This window comes from Strix aluco, chromosome 3, assembly GCF_031877795.1.
Source record: "Strix aluco isolate bStrAlu1 chromosome 3, bStrAlu1.hap1, whole genome shotgun sequence".
Taxonomy (NCBI): Eukaryota; Metazoa; Chordata; class Aves; order Strigiformes; family Strigidae; genus Strix; species Strix aluco.
This window is the reverse complement of record NC_133933.1, coordinates 60,463,012-60,479,924: the sequence shown is the minus strand read 5'-3', so window position 1 is coordinate 60,479,924 and position 16,913 is coordinate 60,463,012. Positions and strand designations below refer to the sequence as shown.

General features: G+C 45.6%; 1 protein-coding gene across 1 annotated transcript; it reads right to left on the bottom strand.

Moving 5' to 3' along the window:
• Positions 1-399: 399 nt before the first annotated feature.
• Positions 400-16,792, bottom strand: LOC141921615 (A-kinase anchor protein 12-like). Its single transcript, XM_074820540.1, has 6 exons — positions 16,787-16,792; positions 16,653-16,675; positions 9,929-11,798; positions 8,715-8,737; positions 788-810; positions 400-461 (listed from the first exon to the last, which is right to left on the bottom strand). Exons 1-6 carry the CDS (start codon positions 16,790-16,792, stop codon positions 400-402), a joined length of 2,007 nt encoding a protein of 668 aa, XP_074676641.1.
• Between the last annotated feature and the right edge of the window lie 121 nt (positions 16,793-16,913).

The window sequence follows — 16,913 nt, the reverse complement described above, 5'->3', positions numbered from 1 at the left end:
AGTCACCTGCAGCAGGAGTCCCCTGACGCAGTATGAAAGCAAGAAGAGGGACAGGCACCCTGTCGCGTTTCAACATCCCTACATCTGCTGTGACCAGTGCAGGTAAGGATTTGCTGATACGGGATTTAGCATCTTAGCTGAGATAAGAAAGTAAACGTGTAGCTTGACAAAATGAGTTCAGGCATGAATCTACGCAAGCCTTTTGAGATACAAATGCCGCTAAACATCCTTACCCGTAGCACGTAGACGGCTAGAAAAATCTAATGTCTGAAGTCCAAGGTCTGTGAACATAAATCCCCAGCACCTCTGGATTTTCAGTGCCGTCAGGAGTATACCCCAGCTCAGCAGAAGCGGGGGAGACTAGAAGATACCAGTCGTGGGCCTACAGTCCTTATTCTACTACTCTACGCCAAAGTTTTTTTCTGTACGTTCCTGTTGCTGCTTTGATGTTTCAGTTACACCTGCAAGGCGTCCAATTTACTCATTTTTCATTCTGGCTCACTGCATATTGTTATCTATCTTGAATTTAACAGAGGCTTTTTTTCTTCACGGTCTTCTGAAGTACCTTATCCTAGTTACTTCTTCTGAAGTATGCATATTTTATAGAAACCTACAACCAAATCGCAGTTTAATTCTGTAATTAGTTCCCTTAATTCACATCAAAAGCTGAACGTCAAAGTCAACAACAAATGAATTGTCAGGAGCAAATCTAACTCTCCTATCGTAGCTCTACATTAAAATCAGAACTGGGTTTTTAAGACATACATATAAATATTCAACACGTTACAGTCCAGTCCTGAGACCTGAAGTCTGGAACAACAGAAGAAGGGTATTCTCAATCTCCTTTCAAGCTACACCGTAGAAGTAATTTCTGACTAAATCAGGCCTGCACAAATACAACTGAAGGACAGAGAGAGATACCTGCATGGGACTGAAAGGCAGCAATCTTGAGCGTCTTGCTCAAGAATTTGTGCGTGATCCAGTTCCTGCTGTTTGATAAAGCCACATCTGCAGCTCAGCCAGAAGTCTCTCATGTGTTCCCATCAGTCAGCCCTTCTCTTCCCCCTCACACACAAGTCAAGCAGCATCTACAGCCACTCGTGGGTCAAATCGAGGCGGCTACGGAAGATGTGGGGGGTAAGGAAGACTGCGGAGAGAAGGGAGGGGGATTCAGGGATGAGTGAAGGGATTCAAGGAGATGGGACAGACAGGACACACATTGAGCGAGGGGACGACAATAACTGTGGTACAAATTGTAGTGGTCTGTCCATCCATTCGGTTGTGCATCTCCAGCCTAAGTGGTGTATTTGGGGCAGAGGCAAATGACCTTCGAATGGAACAAATGTGTGGATATAGCCAACATTGAAGGCATTGGGTTTTTTTAATAGAAATAACAAAACTATCTTAACATCTAAGAATAAAGGGTAGTGAATAAAGCTCCCGGTTCTGTCGCAGGATTGTCAGTTGTTCTCTAGGACTGGCATCTCTCCAAATGCCACATGGATGCTTAGCACATCTGAAAGACAGACGACAGTAAAAAAGCTTTATTAGTGACAACTTATTCTCTCAAGAATATCTTATTTTCCCAAGCAGGGCTCAAAGACAGAGGTAAAGGTCTCATGACTTAGTGAAGCAAGTGCAGTTAAATATCCTAGGGAGAAACTGTGCCTATCATTTCCGATTCAGATTTCACCGAAGTGCAAAGAGATTTGGTACATAAGGCACTCCAGGTTTACCACGGAAGGCAACGCTCGCATCCTTTAGGATTTTAAAAAGAGCTTTGTTAGAGAGGAAGAGTGTTTGCAGATTAAATCCCACACATTAAACACGTGCCATATGAGTGCGTATCTAGGAAAACCGGAAGCCACTTTTTCTACCTCCCAGAAATATCCCCCGAAACTCCAGGCCAAGTCAAAGGCCAGTAAAGTGAGGGTAGCTGTACAGAGAAGAAACAAGCTATGGGAAGAGTGTGAGGTGATGACACAGAGAGCAGTGGGTCACCGTGATTCTAGCTTGTTTTCTAAATGGAACCCATGATTCCTCTTTTCCAGGCTCACCATGCGACGTTGAATGCTCAAGGCTAGATCCCACAACAGAGTCTTCCGTTCTCTCTTCCATTCTGGTTTTGGATCTCCTTCTTAGAGTGGCTAACCTTTTAAATGATTTCCGTGTTGAAATAGCTTCCCCTTCGGATGGGCTTCCAGCTTGTTCTGGGGAAGAATTCCCTTGTCCTTGGTCGCTCTCCTGAGAACTAGTAAGAACTGCACCTGTTGCCATTTCTTTGTTCTGTCCAGACTCTTCTATTTTTTGGCTTTCTTGACCAAGCTTATGTTCAGTTTCTTCATCAGATGATGATGATGATGACTTCCTGGCTCTTTTCTTTGAAGAACCTCCACATAAAAAAGCTTCCCAGGACACAGAGGTGCCAGCCTTCTTTTTGGGCTTTTCTGTGGTTTTCTCTGGTTTCTGGTCCATCCCCTTTTCTTTTAATTCTCCCTGATTGTCATCAATAGTATTTTCAGTTGCAGACACTGCAACACTCTTTGTCTTATCAATTTCTTCTTCTTTATCACTTTCAGAAGGTCTTCTGACACGCTTCTTGGGAGTCGCCATCTTTTTAAATGATGCCCAGGGTGTAACGCTTTCTCTTTTTCGCGCCACATCTGAAACTGCAGCATCTTCATTTTCAGTGACCTGCATTCCGTCTACAGGTTTCTCCAAAGAAGGAATTTCCTTCGTCTCCTCAGGAGAAGAAGCAGAACTCTCCCCTTTTTGTTCCTCTGGGCTATCTGGGGAAGCTGGTAAGTGCTGAATTGGTTCACCCTGTTCCCCTAACTTCGATTCTTCTCTTTTGCCTTTACGCTTCTTTCCAGACAGTTTTTTTAATCCAGTACCCGTAAAGAGTTTCTTTAAAGGGCTGCCTTGCAGTTTATTTTTTTCTTGAGAAGACAGCAGTTCAGCTTCGTTTGTGATACCTTCTGGAGGCCTCTTTCCAGCTGCCTCTTCAGGCGTTATTTCTGTGGTCATTTCATCCGGTTTGATAGTATCAGTCATAACTATGCGAGTTTTTCCCTGTAATCCTTCATCAGTGGGTTTGATAGACTGTTGATCATCCTCTGTGTCAACGGAACATTCAGAAGTAGAAAAGGACTTCAATCCAGGAGCACCCAGAGTCAGTTTTGTCTCATGTTCTTTGCTTTCTTTCTTCCCTGTGGTTGTATCCAGAGCTTCTCCTCGTGTGATGTCTTCTACTGTGGGTGATATTTTCAATTCTGCTTCCTCTGTTTCTTCATCAAATGTTTCTTTCTCTAGTGGAGCACGTTTATTTCCTTCTCTTCCTTCAGATTTTTTAAGCTGTTCACTAGAAATTTCAATTGCCAAGGATCCTGCTTCAGGTCTCTCTTCAGAGGATATTTCAGTTCTGTCATCTATTTCACACTTCTCTGTGGACTCCAGTTTTTCTCCCACAGGTAGGACTTCTGAGGATGTTTTCAGTTCTCCATTCACAATGTCAGAAACAACAGGTACCCCTGAGCTTGTGTTTAGTGGTTTCTCTGTCTGCTCACTTTCTTCTTCTCCTTCTTCGGTTTCTTCTTCCTTTCTACCAAGATCATCTGAGACTTCCACCAGTTTCCTTTCTTGATCATCTTCAGCCTTTTTCTCCTTTGCACTTTCTTTAGCTGTTGCTGCTGTTACAGCCTCTTTTTGTTCCTGCTCATCGTGCTTGATTAGCTCTTCCTTCCCGCTTGCTTCCACTCCTATGTCTGCCACAATCCTTTTTGACTGCTGTTTTTCATCTTCAGTTTGCTCCTTCTCATGCTCTTCAATAGTTACTTCTGTCACATTCCTCTCAGATTTCTCCTCCTTTTCACTGGTTTCAGTTATTAACGTTGCCCCCTCTTTTTCTTGCCCATCTTCTTCAGTAGGAGACTGTAGTTCATCTTCTTTAGGCTTCCTAAACCTCTTCTTTTTTCTAAATCGAGTCCATCCCCGAGTAAAAAATTTTCTTAATGGCGATGCAGTATCAGTGGCTAAGGCAGCTGACTGAGAACAAATCTCCTTTGCTTCTGGCGTTTTAGGAGATTCATCTTCTGTTTTTTCATTTCTCAGTGTGTCCTTGGTGTTGTCTTCTGCAGAGAGGGCATCCTCAGGCATCGCTGTTTCTTCTGAGCCGACTTCTTTTTGATCACCAGCTCCTTCAGGGACTTGTGTTGTCTTTTTTACAGAAAGCAGTGGAACAGGCTGAAAATCAGCAGGTTCTGATTTTCGTCTCTTCTTCACTGTGAATCTGAACCCAAAAAATTTAAAAACCTTTTTAAATCCCAGATCATAAGACTGTGGCTTAGATGCATGGTCTTCTGCGTCTTCTTCCAAAGATGGCAACTGCTCGACTGTATGAGCATCCTCTTTCTCAGCAGCTACTACACCGTCCTTGGTGCTTGAGTCAGATGGACTTGTCTCCATAGTTTCGGTGTCTTCTTTCAAAGTTACGCTGGAATGTTCTGTTTGTCCAACTGTTTAAACAACAACAGCAAAACCCAGTTAGTTTCCTTCTCAATTTAATGTTATATTATACCATTATAGAAATATATATAATTTTTTTAATGTATTTTTCTTCATTTTTATCAAACCTTCCTAAACATGCTTGTTTTATTATCTGCGTGCCTCTTCTGTGCGCTACTATTGCTTTTTTGTCACGACTAGTTTTTGTTCTAAGATTACTAGAATTCCTTTTCTTCCTCATCTCATTGTGTGGGTCTTTCCGAAGTTTATTTGCAAATGCACCTCTCCAGCTTACAGCCTCTCACTCTCCTTCCTTCTGTTGCAGGTCTTTTTGTGGGGGCTTTGGGTTTGTGGTTTTTTGTTGTTTGCTGTTTTTTTACTTCAAGGCAAACTTATGTGAGAAAAAAAAATTATTGCGATCATATCATTACTCAAAGAATATACAGAAATTATGTAATGATTCCTGAAGCAAAGCTCCGTATACTTTCCGTGCAGAGAAAGACCTCCGAGAGAAAAAAAAAGAAACCAACCCAAAAAACTGTGCTGACCTAAAATGATGACAAGAAAAGAAAAGCTCATTTTACAGCTCCTAACGATGAGGCTCCTACGTTGGGGCATTCTTGAGAGCTCCTAACGATGCACAATGAAAAACAGATTAAAAACTTTCTTTAGCAAAACGACTGCATGAAGAGTAACATAGACACCATAGAGACATAGGCTTTGTGGTCAATAGGTGTTGTGAGGCTAAAGTATTTTGCATTAATGAACCTCCACTATTTGTTGAATTCATTCACTGGCTCTAGCAAAAAATACATGAGTGAGGAAATACAACAGCATACAACAGCAAGCCGAGAGAAACTCTGGTGTCAATTAGTTATCATTAGGAACAAAAGTGGGGTTGGTTTATTTAAATTTACTAATGCCATTTTGTTTCCCACGGAACGATAGAAGTTTGTGCAAAACCAGCAGTGCAAGATGTCTTTTCCTTTGAACTCTTTGCTCCTCCAAATACTACTACCTTCTCACAAAGCCCAATCAGTTTACGGTGCCAGCTCTCACACTTCAGTGGCTCACGCGCTACTTTCTTAAATGAGATGTACGGAGTTCAGTGGCCACAGCGTCGAGGTTTTGGTATCACAGGCTGGGACCCTGCCGCCACACGTGCAAGCAGACACCCCCCCCCCGCCACGGCGTTAATCTCCTCTGGATTTTGCTTCATTGAAATGAAAACAGCTCTAGAGCAAGAGCTTCATTTCTCTCATGCAAACATTTTTACAACATATCACTGACGCTAACTTCTGCATTTCCTTCAACTTCAGCAAGTTTAGCTCTTAAGGTATTTCACTGCATTATTGCCCGATTAACGTAAAACAGCATCATCGCTGCGGTCACTGCCTTTCCTTTCCGTTCCTCAGCTGCAGACACTGTCAGATTCTGGGACGGCAGAAAACCCCCTGGTTAGCGTCTCCAGATTTAGCACAGCCTTGTGCTGCAAGGACCGCATCAAACGTCTGACTGAGGTGACAGGAAATTTTAAAATCTCCGCAAGCTTGCCTTGGAAACGGTTCTCGCGGTGACAGAAATGTCGAAGCCGGTCGGTCCTTTTCAACGCTCCCGCACCGCCAGGAAATCCCGAGTCGGTCAAACAGCACTTCGGAGAGGCGGAGGCGCGCTCCGGCACCCACACCCCAGCGAGTCGCCCCGCGCTGAGGCACTGGGCCCCCGGTTGCCACACGCGGAAACCCCGGCAACGGGGAGACAAGAGCAACAATGCAAGGGGCTTCCCCGCCGCCGCCGCGCGCCTCGCCCCGGCCCCGCCCCTCGGCCCGGCCCCGCCCCGCCCCTCGGCCCGGCCCGGCCCCGCCCCGCGCCGGCTGCTGACGCGCGTCTGGTCTCTTCCCGCCCCGCCGCGGCACCGGCACCGCGCGCAGCCAGAGCCGCGCTGCCCCGAAGGAGCCCGCTTGAAATTTTCACCTGGAGTATTCGTGTGGTTTCCCCCGAAGGGAGGAGAGGGCGGCTCGGCAGGAAGAAACAGCCCCTTTCGAAACGACAGACCGCCTCAGCTCCCGCTTCTGGGACGCTTTCTCGGTGCGGTTTGCCACAAAACATCCAGACCAAACCTCCAGAGGTGCGAGTTAAACGCCCCAAGGAGTTCACCCCTCCTGAACAACAAACACGTGAAACATTGCTGTTTCTCCACACCGAAACTCAGCGTGACGGAGGCTTCTCAGGACATCTGCCTTCCAGGACAGCAGCTGGCTTGGAAATGCCTTGCAATTTTTTCCAATTCCCTCTTGTCTAGCTGCTCCGAGGAAAAGGCGTCTTGCTAGTTATTCTCTCTAGTCCGGTGCCTTTGTAGGAGGGACGGAGACGTATCTGCAGGCCAGATGATGAGGACAGGGTCAAGCTGCCACAGGACTTTACACAGAGACCGTCCCCAGGAAGCAGCTCCCATGGCATATTGGACTTCTGCTGCCCTCGTTCCATCGGATCATCAGTCCTTGCACTAAGGACTGAGCTCTGTCGGTTTTTCAAGCTCTGGAAATGGGTGTAATTTTCAAGGAGGAATAGGAGACTTCTTAAAACTGTTCTTCCTATTTTGAAGAGTTGATATATTTTTTCAAGAGAATGTTGGAGCCAGACAGACACAGGCCTTTACTACACCCTTATCTTTCATTCTTACTTTTGTAAAGATTAAATTTAGTGTCCAGCTAGAAGTGATATCAGCCCTAAATTGGATATTAGTATTGTGGTGGCTAAGCTTCCATCTTGTTGGCGGCGTCTTCAAATGTTCACAGAGCTAAGAGTCACCCTCTTTTCCATCTCCCCAGAAACCAGGACTCCAAACCCTGTGCTGCCAATCCCACCGGCCGCCTGATCCACATTGCTCCTCGTGCCAAACCACATCCTTTCTTGCAGGGCCATCAACCTCCTCAGGCCTGCTCCCCTCCCGCGTGGCGGTGTGAATGACAAATATCCAGCATTCAGCATCCAGACGGGACCATCTCAGGAATCCTCTGTGCTTCTGGCAAGCTGCCTGCCCATCCCCAGGCACTTGCTGTATCCGAGCTGTGCGGGTTCCTCAAGGAGCACAGCTGCCTCTCATGTGCTCCGGATCTAAATGGGAAAGCCAGATCTGCTTCCACAGCTTGAGCTAAGAGGCAGGATACTTGAGCTATTGCCAATAAAACAGCCTTACAAAAGAGAAGACAGCACACAAACCTCCCTGGCATGCCAAGAGGTTTGGTCTCCGAGCTCTGCTTTGATGCCTGTTTAGGGGCTTCACGTTAACCAGTAACAGGACAGCATAAATGCATAAACCTTGCAAAAGGACTGGCAGAGGTTGTGTGCCTTGAGCACAAAGTCTGGTGGGAGATGCTGGCTTGATCTCTACTTCCAAATGCCGGAGTTGAACACTGAGATCAGTCACCTGCAGCAGGAGTCCCCTGACGCAGTATGAAAGCAAGAAGAGGGACAGGCACCCTGTCGCGTTTCAACATCCCTACATCTGCTGTGACCAGTGCAGGTAAGGATTTGCTGATACGGGATTTAGCATCTTAGCTGAGATAAGAAAGTAAACGTGTAGCTTGACAAAATGAGTTCAGGCATGAATCTACGCAAGCCTTTTGAGATACAAATGCCGCTAAACATCCTTACCCGTAGCACGTAGACGGCTAGAAAAATCTAATGTCTGAAGTCCAAGGTCTGTGAACATAAATCCCCAGCACCTCTGGATTTTCAGTGCCGTCAGGAGTATACCCCAGCTCAGCAGAAGCGGGGGAGACTAGAAGATACCAGTCGTGGGCCTACAGTCCTTATTCTACTACTCTACGCCAAAGTTTTTTTCTGTACGTTCCTGTTGCTGCTTTGATGTTTCAGTTACACCTGCAAGGCGTCCAATTTACTCATTTTTCATTCTGGCTCACTGCATATTGTTATCTATCTTGAATTTAACAGAGGCTTTTTTTCTTCACGGTCTTCTGAAGTACCTTATCCTAGTTACTTCTTCTGAAGTATGCATATTTTATAGAAACCTACAACCAAATCGCAGTTTAATTCTGTAATTAGTTCCCTTAATTCACATCAAAAGCTGAACGTCAAAGTCAACAACAAATGAATTGTCAGGAGCAAATCTAACTCTCCTATCGTAGCTCTACATTAAAATCAGAACTGGGTTTTTAAGACATACATATAAATATTCAACACGTTACAGTCCAGTCCTGAGACCTGAAGTCTGGAACAACAGAAGAAGGGTATTCTCAATCTCCTTTCAAGCTACACCGTAGAAGTAATTTCTGACTAAATCAGGCCTGCACAAATACAACTGAAGGACAGAGAGAGATACCTGCATGGGACTGAAAGGCAGCAATCTTGAGCGTCTTGCTCAAGAATTTGTGCGTGATCCAGTTCCTGCTGTTTGATAAAGCCACATCTGCAGCTCAGCCAGAAGTCTCTCATGTGTTCCCATCAGTCAGCCCTTCTCTTCCCCCTCACACACAAGTCAAGCAGCATCTACAGCCACTCGTGGGTCAAATCGAGGCGGCTACGGAAGATGTGGGGGGTAAGGAAGACTGCGGAGAGAAGGGAGGGGGATTCAGGGATGAGTGAAGGGATTCAAGGAGATGGGACAGACAGGACACACATTGAGCGAGGGGACGACAATAACTGTGGTACAAATTGTAGTGGTCTGTCCATCCATTCGGTTGTGCATCTCCAGCCTAAGTGGTGTATTTGGGGCAGAGGCAAATGACCTTCGAATGGAACAAATGTGTGGATATAGCCAACATTGAAGGCATTGGTTTTTTTTAATAGAAATAACAAAACTATCTTAACATCTAAGAATAAAGGGTAGTGAATAAAGCTCCCGGTTCTGTCGCAGGATTGTCAGTTGTTCTCTAGGACTGGCATCTCTCCAAATGCCACATGGATGCTTAGCACATCTGAAAGACAGACGACAGTAAAAAAGCTTTATTAGTGACAACTTATTCTCTCAAGAATATCTTATTTTCCCAAGCAGGGCTCAAAGACAGAGGTAAAGGTCTCATGACTTAGTGAAGCAAGTGCAGTTAAATATCCTAGGGAGAAACTGTGCCTATCATTTCCGATTCAGATTTCACCGAAGTGCAAAGAGATTTGGTACATAAGGCACTCCAGGTTTACCACGGAAGGCAACGCTCGCATCCTTTAGGATTTTAAAAAGAGCTTTGTTAGAGAGGAAGAGTGTTTGCAGATTAAATCCCACACATTAAACACGTGCCATATGAGTGCGTATCTAGGAAAACCGGAAGCCACTTTTTCTACCTCCCAGAAATATCCCCCGAAACTCCAGGCCAAGTCAAAGGCCAGTAAAGTGAGGGTAGCTGTACAGAGAAGAAACAAGCTATGGGAAGAGTGTGAGGTGATGACACAGAGAGCAGTGGGTCACCGTGATTCTAGCTTGTTTTCTAAATGGAACCCATGATTCCTCTTTTCCAGGCTCACCATGCGACGTTGAATGCTCAAGGCTAGATCCCACAACAGAGTCTTCCGTTCTCTCTTCCATTCTGGTTTTGGATCTCCTTCTTAGAGTGGCTAACCTTTTAAATGATTTCCGTGTTGAAATAGCTTCCCCTTCGGATGGGCTTCCAGCTTGTTCTGGGGAAGAATTCCCTTGTCCTTGGTCGCTCTCCTGAGAACTAGTAAGAACTGCACCTGTTGCCATTTCTTTGTTCTGTCCAGACTCTTCTATTTTTTGGCTTTCTTGACCAAGCTTATGTTCAGTTTCTTCATCAGATGATGATGATGATGACTTCCTGGCTCTTTTCTTTGAAGAACCTCCACATAAAAAAGCTTCCCAGGACACAGAGGTGCCAGCCTTCTTTTTGGGCTTTTCTGTGGTTTTCTCTGGTTTCTGGTCCATCCCCTTTTCTTTTAATTCTCCCTGATTGTCATCAATAGTATTTTCAGTTGCAGACACTGCAACACTCTTTGTCTTATCAATTTCTTCTTCTTTATCACTTTCAGAAGGTCTTCTGACACGCTTCTTGGGAGTCGCCATCTTTTTAAATGATGCCCAGGGTGTAACGCTTTCTCTTTTTCGCGCCACATCTGAAACTGCAGCATCTTCATTTTCAGTGACCTGCATTCCGTCTACAGGTTTCTCCAAAGAAGGAATTTCCTTCATCTCCTCAGGAGAAGAAGCAGAACTCTCCCCTTTTTGTTCCTCTGGGCTATCTGGGGAAGCTGGTAAGTGCTGAATTGGTTCACCCTGTTCCCCTAACTTCGATTCTTCTCTTTTGCCTTTACGCTTCTTTCCAGACAGTTTTTTTAATCCAGTACCCGTAAAGAGTTTCTTTAAAGGGCTGCCTTGCAGTTTATTTTTTTCTTGAGAAGACAGCAGTTCAGCTTCGTTTGTGATACCTTCTGGAGGCCTCTTTCCAGCTGCCTCTTCAGGCGTTATTTCTGTGGTCATTTCATCCGGTTTGATAGTATCAGTCATAACTATGCGAGTTTTTCCCTGTAATCCTTCATCAGTGGGTTTGATAGACTGTTGATCATCCTCTGTGTCAACGGAACATTCAGAAGTAGAAAAGGACTTCAATCCAGGAGCACCCAGAGTCAGTTTTGTCTCATGTTCTTTGCTTTCTTTCTTCCCTGTGGTTGTATCCAGAGCTTCTCCTCGTGTGATGTCTTCTACTGTGGGTGATATTTTCAATTCTGCTTCCTCTGTTTCTTCATCAAATGTTTCTTTCTCTAGTGGAGCACGTTTATTTCCTTCTCTTCCTTCAGATTTTTTAAGCTGTTCACTAGAAATTTCAATTGCCAAGGATCCTGCTTCAGGTCTCTCTTCAGAGGATATTTCAGTTCTGTCATCTATTTCACACTTCTCTGTGGACTCCAGTTTTTCTCCCACAGGTAGGACTTCTGAGGATGTTTTCAGTTCTCCATTCACAATGTCAGAAACAACAGGTACCCCTGAGCTTGTGTTTAGTGGTTTCTCTGTCTGCTCACTTTCTTCTTCTCCTTCTTCGGTTTCTTCTTCCTTTCTACCAAGATCATCTGAGACTTCCACCAGTTTCCTTTCTTGATCATCTTCAGCCTTTTTCTCCTTTGCACTTTCTTTAGCTGTTGCTGCTGTTACAGCCTCTTTTTGTTCCTGCTCATCGTGCTTGATTAGCTCTTCCTTCCCGCTTGCTTCCACTCCTATGTCTGCCACAATCCTTTTTGACTGCTGTTTTTCATCTTCAGTTTGCTCCTTCTCATGCTCTTCAATAGTTACTTCTGTCACATTCCTCTCAGATTTCTCCTCCTTTTCACTGGTTTCAGTTATTAACGTTGCCCCCTCTTTTTCTTGCCCATCTTCTTCAGTAGGAGACTGTAGTTCATCTTCTTTAGGCTTCCTAAACCTCTTCTTTTTTCTAAATCGAGTCCATCCCCGAGTAAAAAATTTTCTTAATGGCGATGCAGTATCAGTGGCTAAGGCAGCTGACTGAGAACAAATCTCCTTTGCTTCTGGCGTTTTAGGAGATTCATCTTCTGTTTTTTCATTTCTCAGTGTGTCCTTGGTGTTGTCTTCTGCAGAGAGGGCATCCTCAGGCATCGCTGTTTCTTCTGAGCCGACTTCTTTTTGATCACCAGCTCCTTCAGGGACTTGTGTTGTCTTTTTTACAGAAAGCAGTGGAACAGGCTGAAAATCAGCAGGTTCTGATTTTCGTCTCTTCTTCACTGTGAATCTGAACCCAAAAAATTTAAAAACCTTTTTAAATCCCAGATCATAAGACTGTGGCTTAGATGCATGGTCTTCTGCGTCTTCTTCCAAAGATGGCAACTGCTCGACTGTATGAGCATCCTCTTTCTCAGCAGCTACTACACCGTCCTTGGTGCTTGAGTCAGATGGACTTGTCTCCATAGTTTCGGTGTCTTCTTTCAAAGTTACGCTGGAATGTTCTGTTTGTCCAACTGTTTAAACAACAACAGCAAAACCCAGTTAGTTTCCTTCTCAATTTAATGTTATATTATACCATTATAGAAATATATATAATTTTTTTAATGTATTTTTCTTCATTTTTATCAAACCTTCCTAAACATGCTTGTTTTATTATCTGCGTGCCTCTTCTGTGCGCTACTATTGCTTTTTTGTCACGACTAGTTTTTGTTCTAAGATTACTAGAATTCCTTTTCTTCCTCATCTCATTGTGTGGGTCTTTCCGAAGTTTATTTGCAAATGCACCTCTCCAGCTTACAGCCTCTCACTCTCCTTCCTTCTGTTGCAGGTCTTTTTGTGGGGGCTTTGGGTTTGTGGTTTTTTGTTGTTTGCTGTTTTTTTACTTCAAGGCAAACTTATGTGAGAAAAAAAAATTATTGCGATCCTATCATTACTCAAAGAATATACAGAAATTATGTAATGATTCCTGAAGCAAAGCTCCGTATACTTTCCGTGCAGAGAAAGACCTCCGAGAGAAAAAAAAAGAAACCAACCCAAAAAACTGTGCTGACCTAAAATGATGACAAGAAAAGAAAAGCTCATTTTACAGCTCCTAACGATGAGGCTCCTACGTTGGGGCATTCTTGAGAGCTCCTAACGATGCACAATGAAAAACAGATTAAAAACTTTCTTTAGCAAAACGACTGCATGAAGAGTAACATAGACACCATAGAGACATAGGCTTTGTGGTCAATAGGTGTTGTGAGGCTAAAGTATTTTGCATTAATGAACCTCCACTATTTGTTGAATTCATTCACTGGCTCTAGCAAAAAATACATGAGTGAGGAAATACAACAGCATACAACAGCAAGCCGAGAGAAACTCTGGTGTCAATTAGTTATCATTAGGAACAAAAGTGGGGTTGGTTTATTTAAATTTACTAATGCCATTTTGTTTCCCACGGAACGATAGAAGTTTGTGCAAAACCAGCAGTGCAAGATGTCTTTTCCTTTGAACTCTTTGCTCCTCCAAATACTACTACCTTCTCACAAAGCCCAATCAGTTTACGGTGCCAGCTCTCACACTTCAGTGGCTCACGCGCTACTTTCTTAAATGAGATGTACGGAGTTCAGTGGCCACAGCGTCGAGGTTTTGGTATCACAGGCTGGGACCCTGCCGCCACACGTGCAAGCAGACACCCCCCCCCCGCCACGGCGTTAATCTCCTCTGGATTTTGCTTCATTGAAATGAAAACAGCTCTAGAGCAAGAGCTTCATTTCTCTCATGCAACCATTTTTACAACATATCACTGACGCTAACTTCTGCATTTCCTTCAACTTCAGCAAGTTTAGCTCTTAAGGTATTTCACTGCATTATTGCCCGATTAACGTAAAACAGCATCATCGCTGCGGTCACTGCCTTTCCTTTCCGTTCCTCAGCTGCAGACACTGTCAGATTCTGGGACGGCAGAAAACCCCCTGGTTAGCGTCTCCAGATTTAGCACAGCCTTGTGCTGCAAGGACCGCATCAAACGTCTGACTGAGGTGACAGGAAATTTTAAAATCTCCGCAAGCTTGCCTTGGAAACGGTTCTCGCGGTGACAGAAATGTCGAAGCCGGTCGGTCCTTTTCAACGCTCCCGCACCGCCAGGAAATCCCGAGTCGGTCAAACAGCACTTCGGAGAGGCGGAGGCGCGCTCCGGCACCCACACCCCAGCGAGTCGCCCCGCGCTGAGGCACTGGGCCCCCGGTTGCCACACGCGGAAACCCCGGCAACGGGGAGACAAGAGCAACAATGCAAGGGGCTTCCCCGCCGCCGCCGCGCGCCTCGCCCCGGCCCCGGCCCGGCCCCGCCCCTCGGCCCGGCCCCGCCCCGCCCCTCGGCCCGGCCCGGCCCCGCCCCGCGCCGGCTGCTGACGCGCGTCTGGTCTCTTCCCGCCCCGCCGCGGCACCGGCACCGCGCGCAGCCAGAGCCGCGCTGCCCCGAAGGAGCCCGCTTGAAATTTTCACCTGGAGTATTCGTGTGGTTTCCCCCGAAGGGAGGAGAGGGCGGCTCGGCAGGAAGAAACAGCCCCTTTCGAAACGACAGACCGCCTCAGCTCCCGCTTCTGGGACGCTTTCTCGGTGCGGTTTGCCACAAAACATCCAGACCAAACCTCCAGAGGTGCGAGTTAAACGCCCCAAGGAGTTCACCCCTCCTGAACAACAAACACGTGAAACATTGCTGTTTCTCCACACCGAAACTCAGCGTGACGGAGGCTTCTCAGGACATCTGCCTTCCAGGACAGCAGCTGGCTTGGAAATGCCTTGCAATTTTTTCCAATTCCCTCTTGTCTAGCTGCTCCGAGGAAAAGGCGTCTTGCTAGTTATTCTCTCTAGTCCGGTGCCTTTGTAGGAGGGACGGAGACGTATCTGCAGGCCAGATGATGAGGACAGGGTCAAGCTGCCACAGGACTTTACACAGAGACCGTCCCCAGGAAGCAGCTCCCATGCATATTGGACTTCTGCTGCCCTCGTTCCATCGGATCATCAGTCCTTGCACTAAGGACTGAGCTCTGTCGGTTTTTCAAGCTCTGGAAATGGGTGTAATTTTCAAGGAGGAATAGGAGACTTCTTAAAACTGTTCTTCCTATTTTGAAGAGTTGATAATTTTTTCAAGAGAATGTATGGAGCCAGACAGACACAGCCTTTACTACACCCTTATCTTTCATTCTTACTTTTGTAAAGATTAAATTTAGTGTCCAGCTAGAAGTGATATCAGCCCTAAATTGGATATTAGTATTGTGGTGGCTATAAGCTTCCATCTTGTTGGCGGCGTCTTCAAATGTTCACAGAGCTAAGAGTCACCCTCTTTTCCATCTCCCCAGAAACCAGGACTCCAAACCCTGTGCTGCCAATCCCACCGGCCGCCTGATCCACATTGCTCCTCGTGCCAAACCACATCCTTTCTTGCAGGGCCATCAACCTCCTCAGGCCTGCTCCCCTCCCGCGTGGCGGTGTGAATGACAAATATCCAGCATTCAGCATCCAGACGGGACCATCTCAGGAATCCTCTGTGCTTCTGGCAAGCTGCCTGCCCATCCCCAGGCACTTGCTGTATCCGAGCTGTGCGGGTTCCTCAAGGAGCACAGCTGCCTCTCATGTGCTCCGGATCTAAATGGGAAAGCCAGATCTGCTTCCACAGCTTGAGCTAAGAGGCAGGATACTTGAGCTATTGCCAATAAAACAGCCTTACAAAAGAGAAGACAGCACACAAACCTCCCTGGCATGCCAAGAGGTTTGGTCTCCGAGCTCTGCTTTGATGCCTGTTTAGGGGCTTCACGTTAACCAGTAACAGGACAGCATAAATGCATAAACCTTGCAAAAGGACTGGCAGAGGTTGTGTGCCTTGAGCACAAAGTCTGGTGGGAGATGCTGGCTTGATCTCTACTTCCAAATGCCGGAGTTGAACACTGAGATCAGTCACCTGCAGCAGGAGTCCCCTGACGCAGTATGAAAGCAAGAAGAGGGACAGGCACCCTGTCGCGTTTCAACATCCCTACATCTGCTGTGACCAGTGCAGGTAAGGATTTGCTGATACGGGATTTAGCATCTTAGCTGAGATAAGAAAGTAAACGTGTAGCTTGACAAAATGAGTTCAGGCATGAATCTACGCAAGCCTTTTGAGATACAAATGCCGCTAAACATCCTTACCCGTAGCACGTAGACGGCTAGAAAAATCTAATGTCTGAAGTCCAAGGTCTGTGAACATAAATCCCCAGCACCTCTGGATTTTCAGTGCCGTCAGGAGTATACCCCAGCTCAGCAGAAGCGGGGGAGACTAGAAGATACCAGTCGTGGGCCTACAGTCCTTATTCTACTACTCTACGCCAAAGTTTTTTTCTGTACGTTCCTGTTGCTGCTTTGATGTTTCAGTTACACCTGCAAGGCGTCCAATTTACTCATTTTTCATTCTGGCTCACTGCATATTGTTATCTATCTTGAATTTAACAGAGGCTTTTTTTCTTCACGGTCTTCTGAAGTACCTTATCCTAGTTACTTCTTCTGAAGTATGCATATTTTATAGAAACCTACAACCAAATCGCAGTTTAATTCTGTAATTAGTTCCCTTAATTCACATCAAAAGCTGAACGTCAAAGTCAACAACAAATGAATTGTCAGGAGCAAATCTAACTCTCCTATCGTAGCTCTACATTAAAATCAGAACTGGGTTTTTAAGACATACATATAAATATTCAACACGTTACAGTCCAGTCCTGAGACCTGAAGTCTGGAACAACAGAAGAAGGGTATTCTCAATCTCCTTTCAAGCTACACCGTAGAAGTAATTTCTGACTAAATCAGGCCTGCACAAATACAACTGAAGGACAGAGAGAGATACCTGCATGGGACTGAAAGGCAGCAATCTTGAGCGTCTTGCTCAAGAATTTGTGCGTGATCCAGTTCCTGCTGTTTGATAAAGCCACATCTGCAGCTCAGCCAGAAGTCTCTCATGTGTTCCCATCAGT

Bases quoted from the DNA above. Each gene is read 5' to 3' on its own strand.
- LOC141921615 (XM_074820540.1), bottom strand. The intron at 11,799-16,652 runs GTAACGTGTTGA...AACTGAAACCAG, and splicing joins TCAGGTCTCAGGACTGGACT to TGAAAAGGAGGAGAAATCTG. The intron at 8,738-9,928 runs GTGACCCACTGC...CTGTTGTTCCAG, and splicing joins GAAAACAAGCTAGAATCACG to ACTTCAGGTCTCAGGACTGG.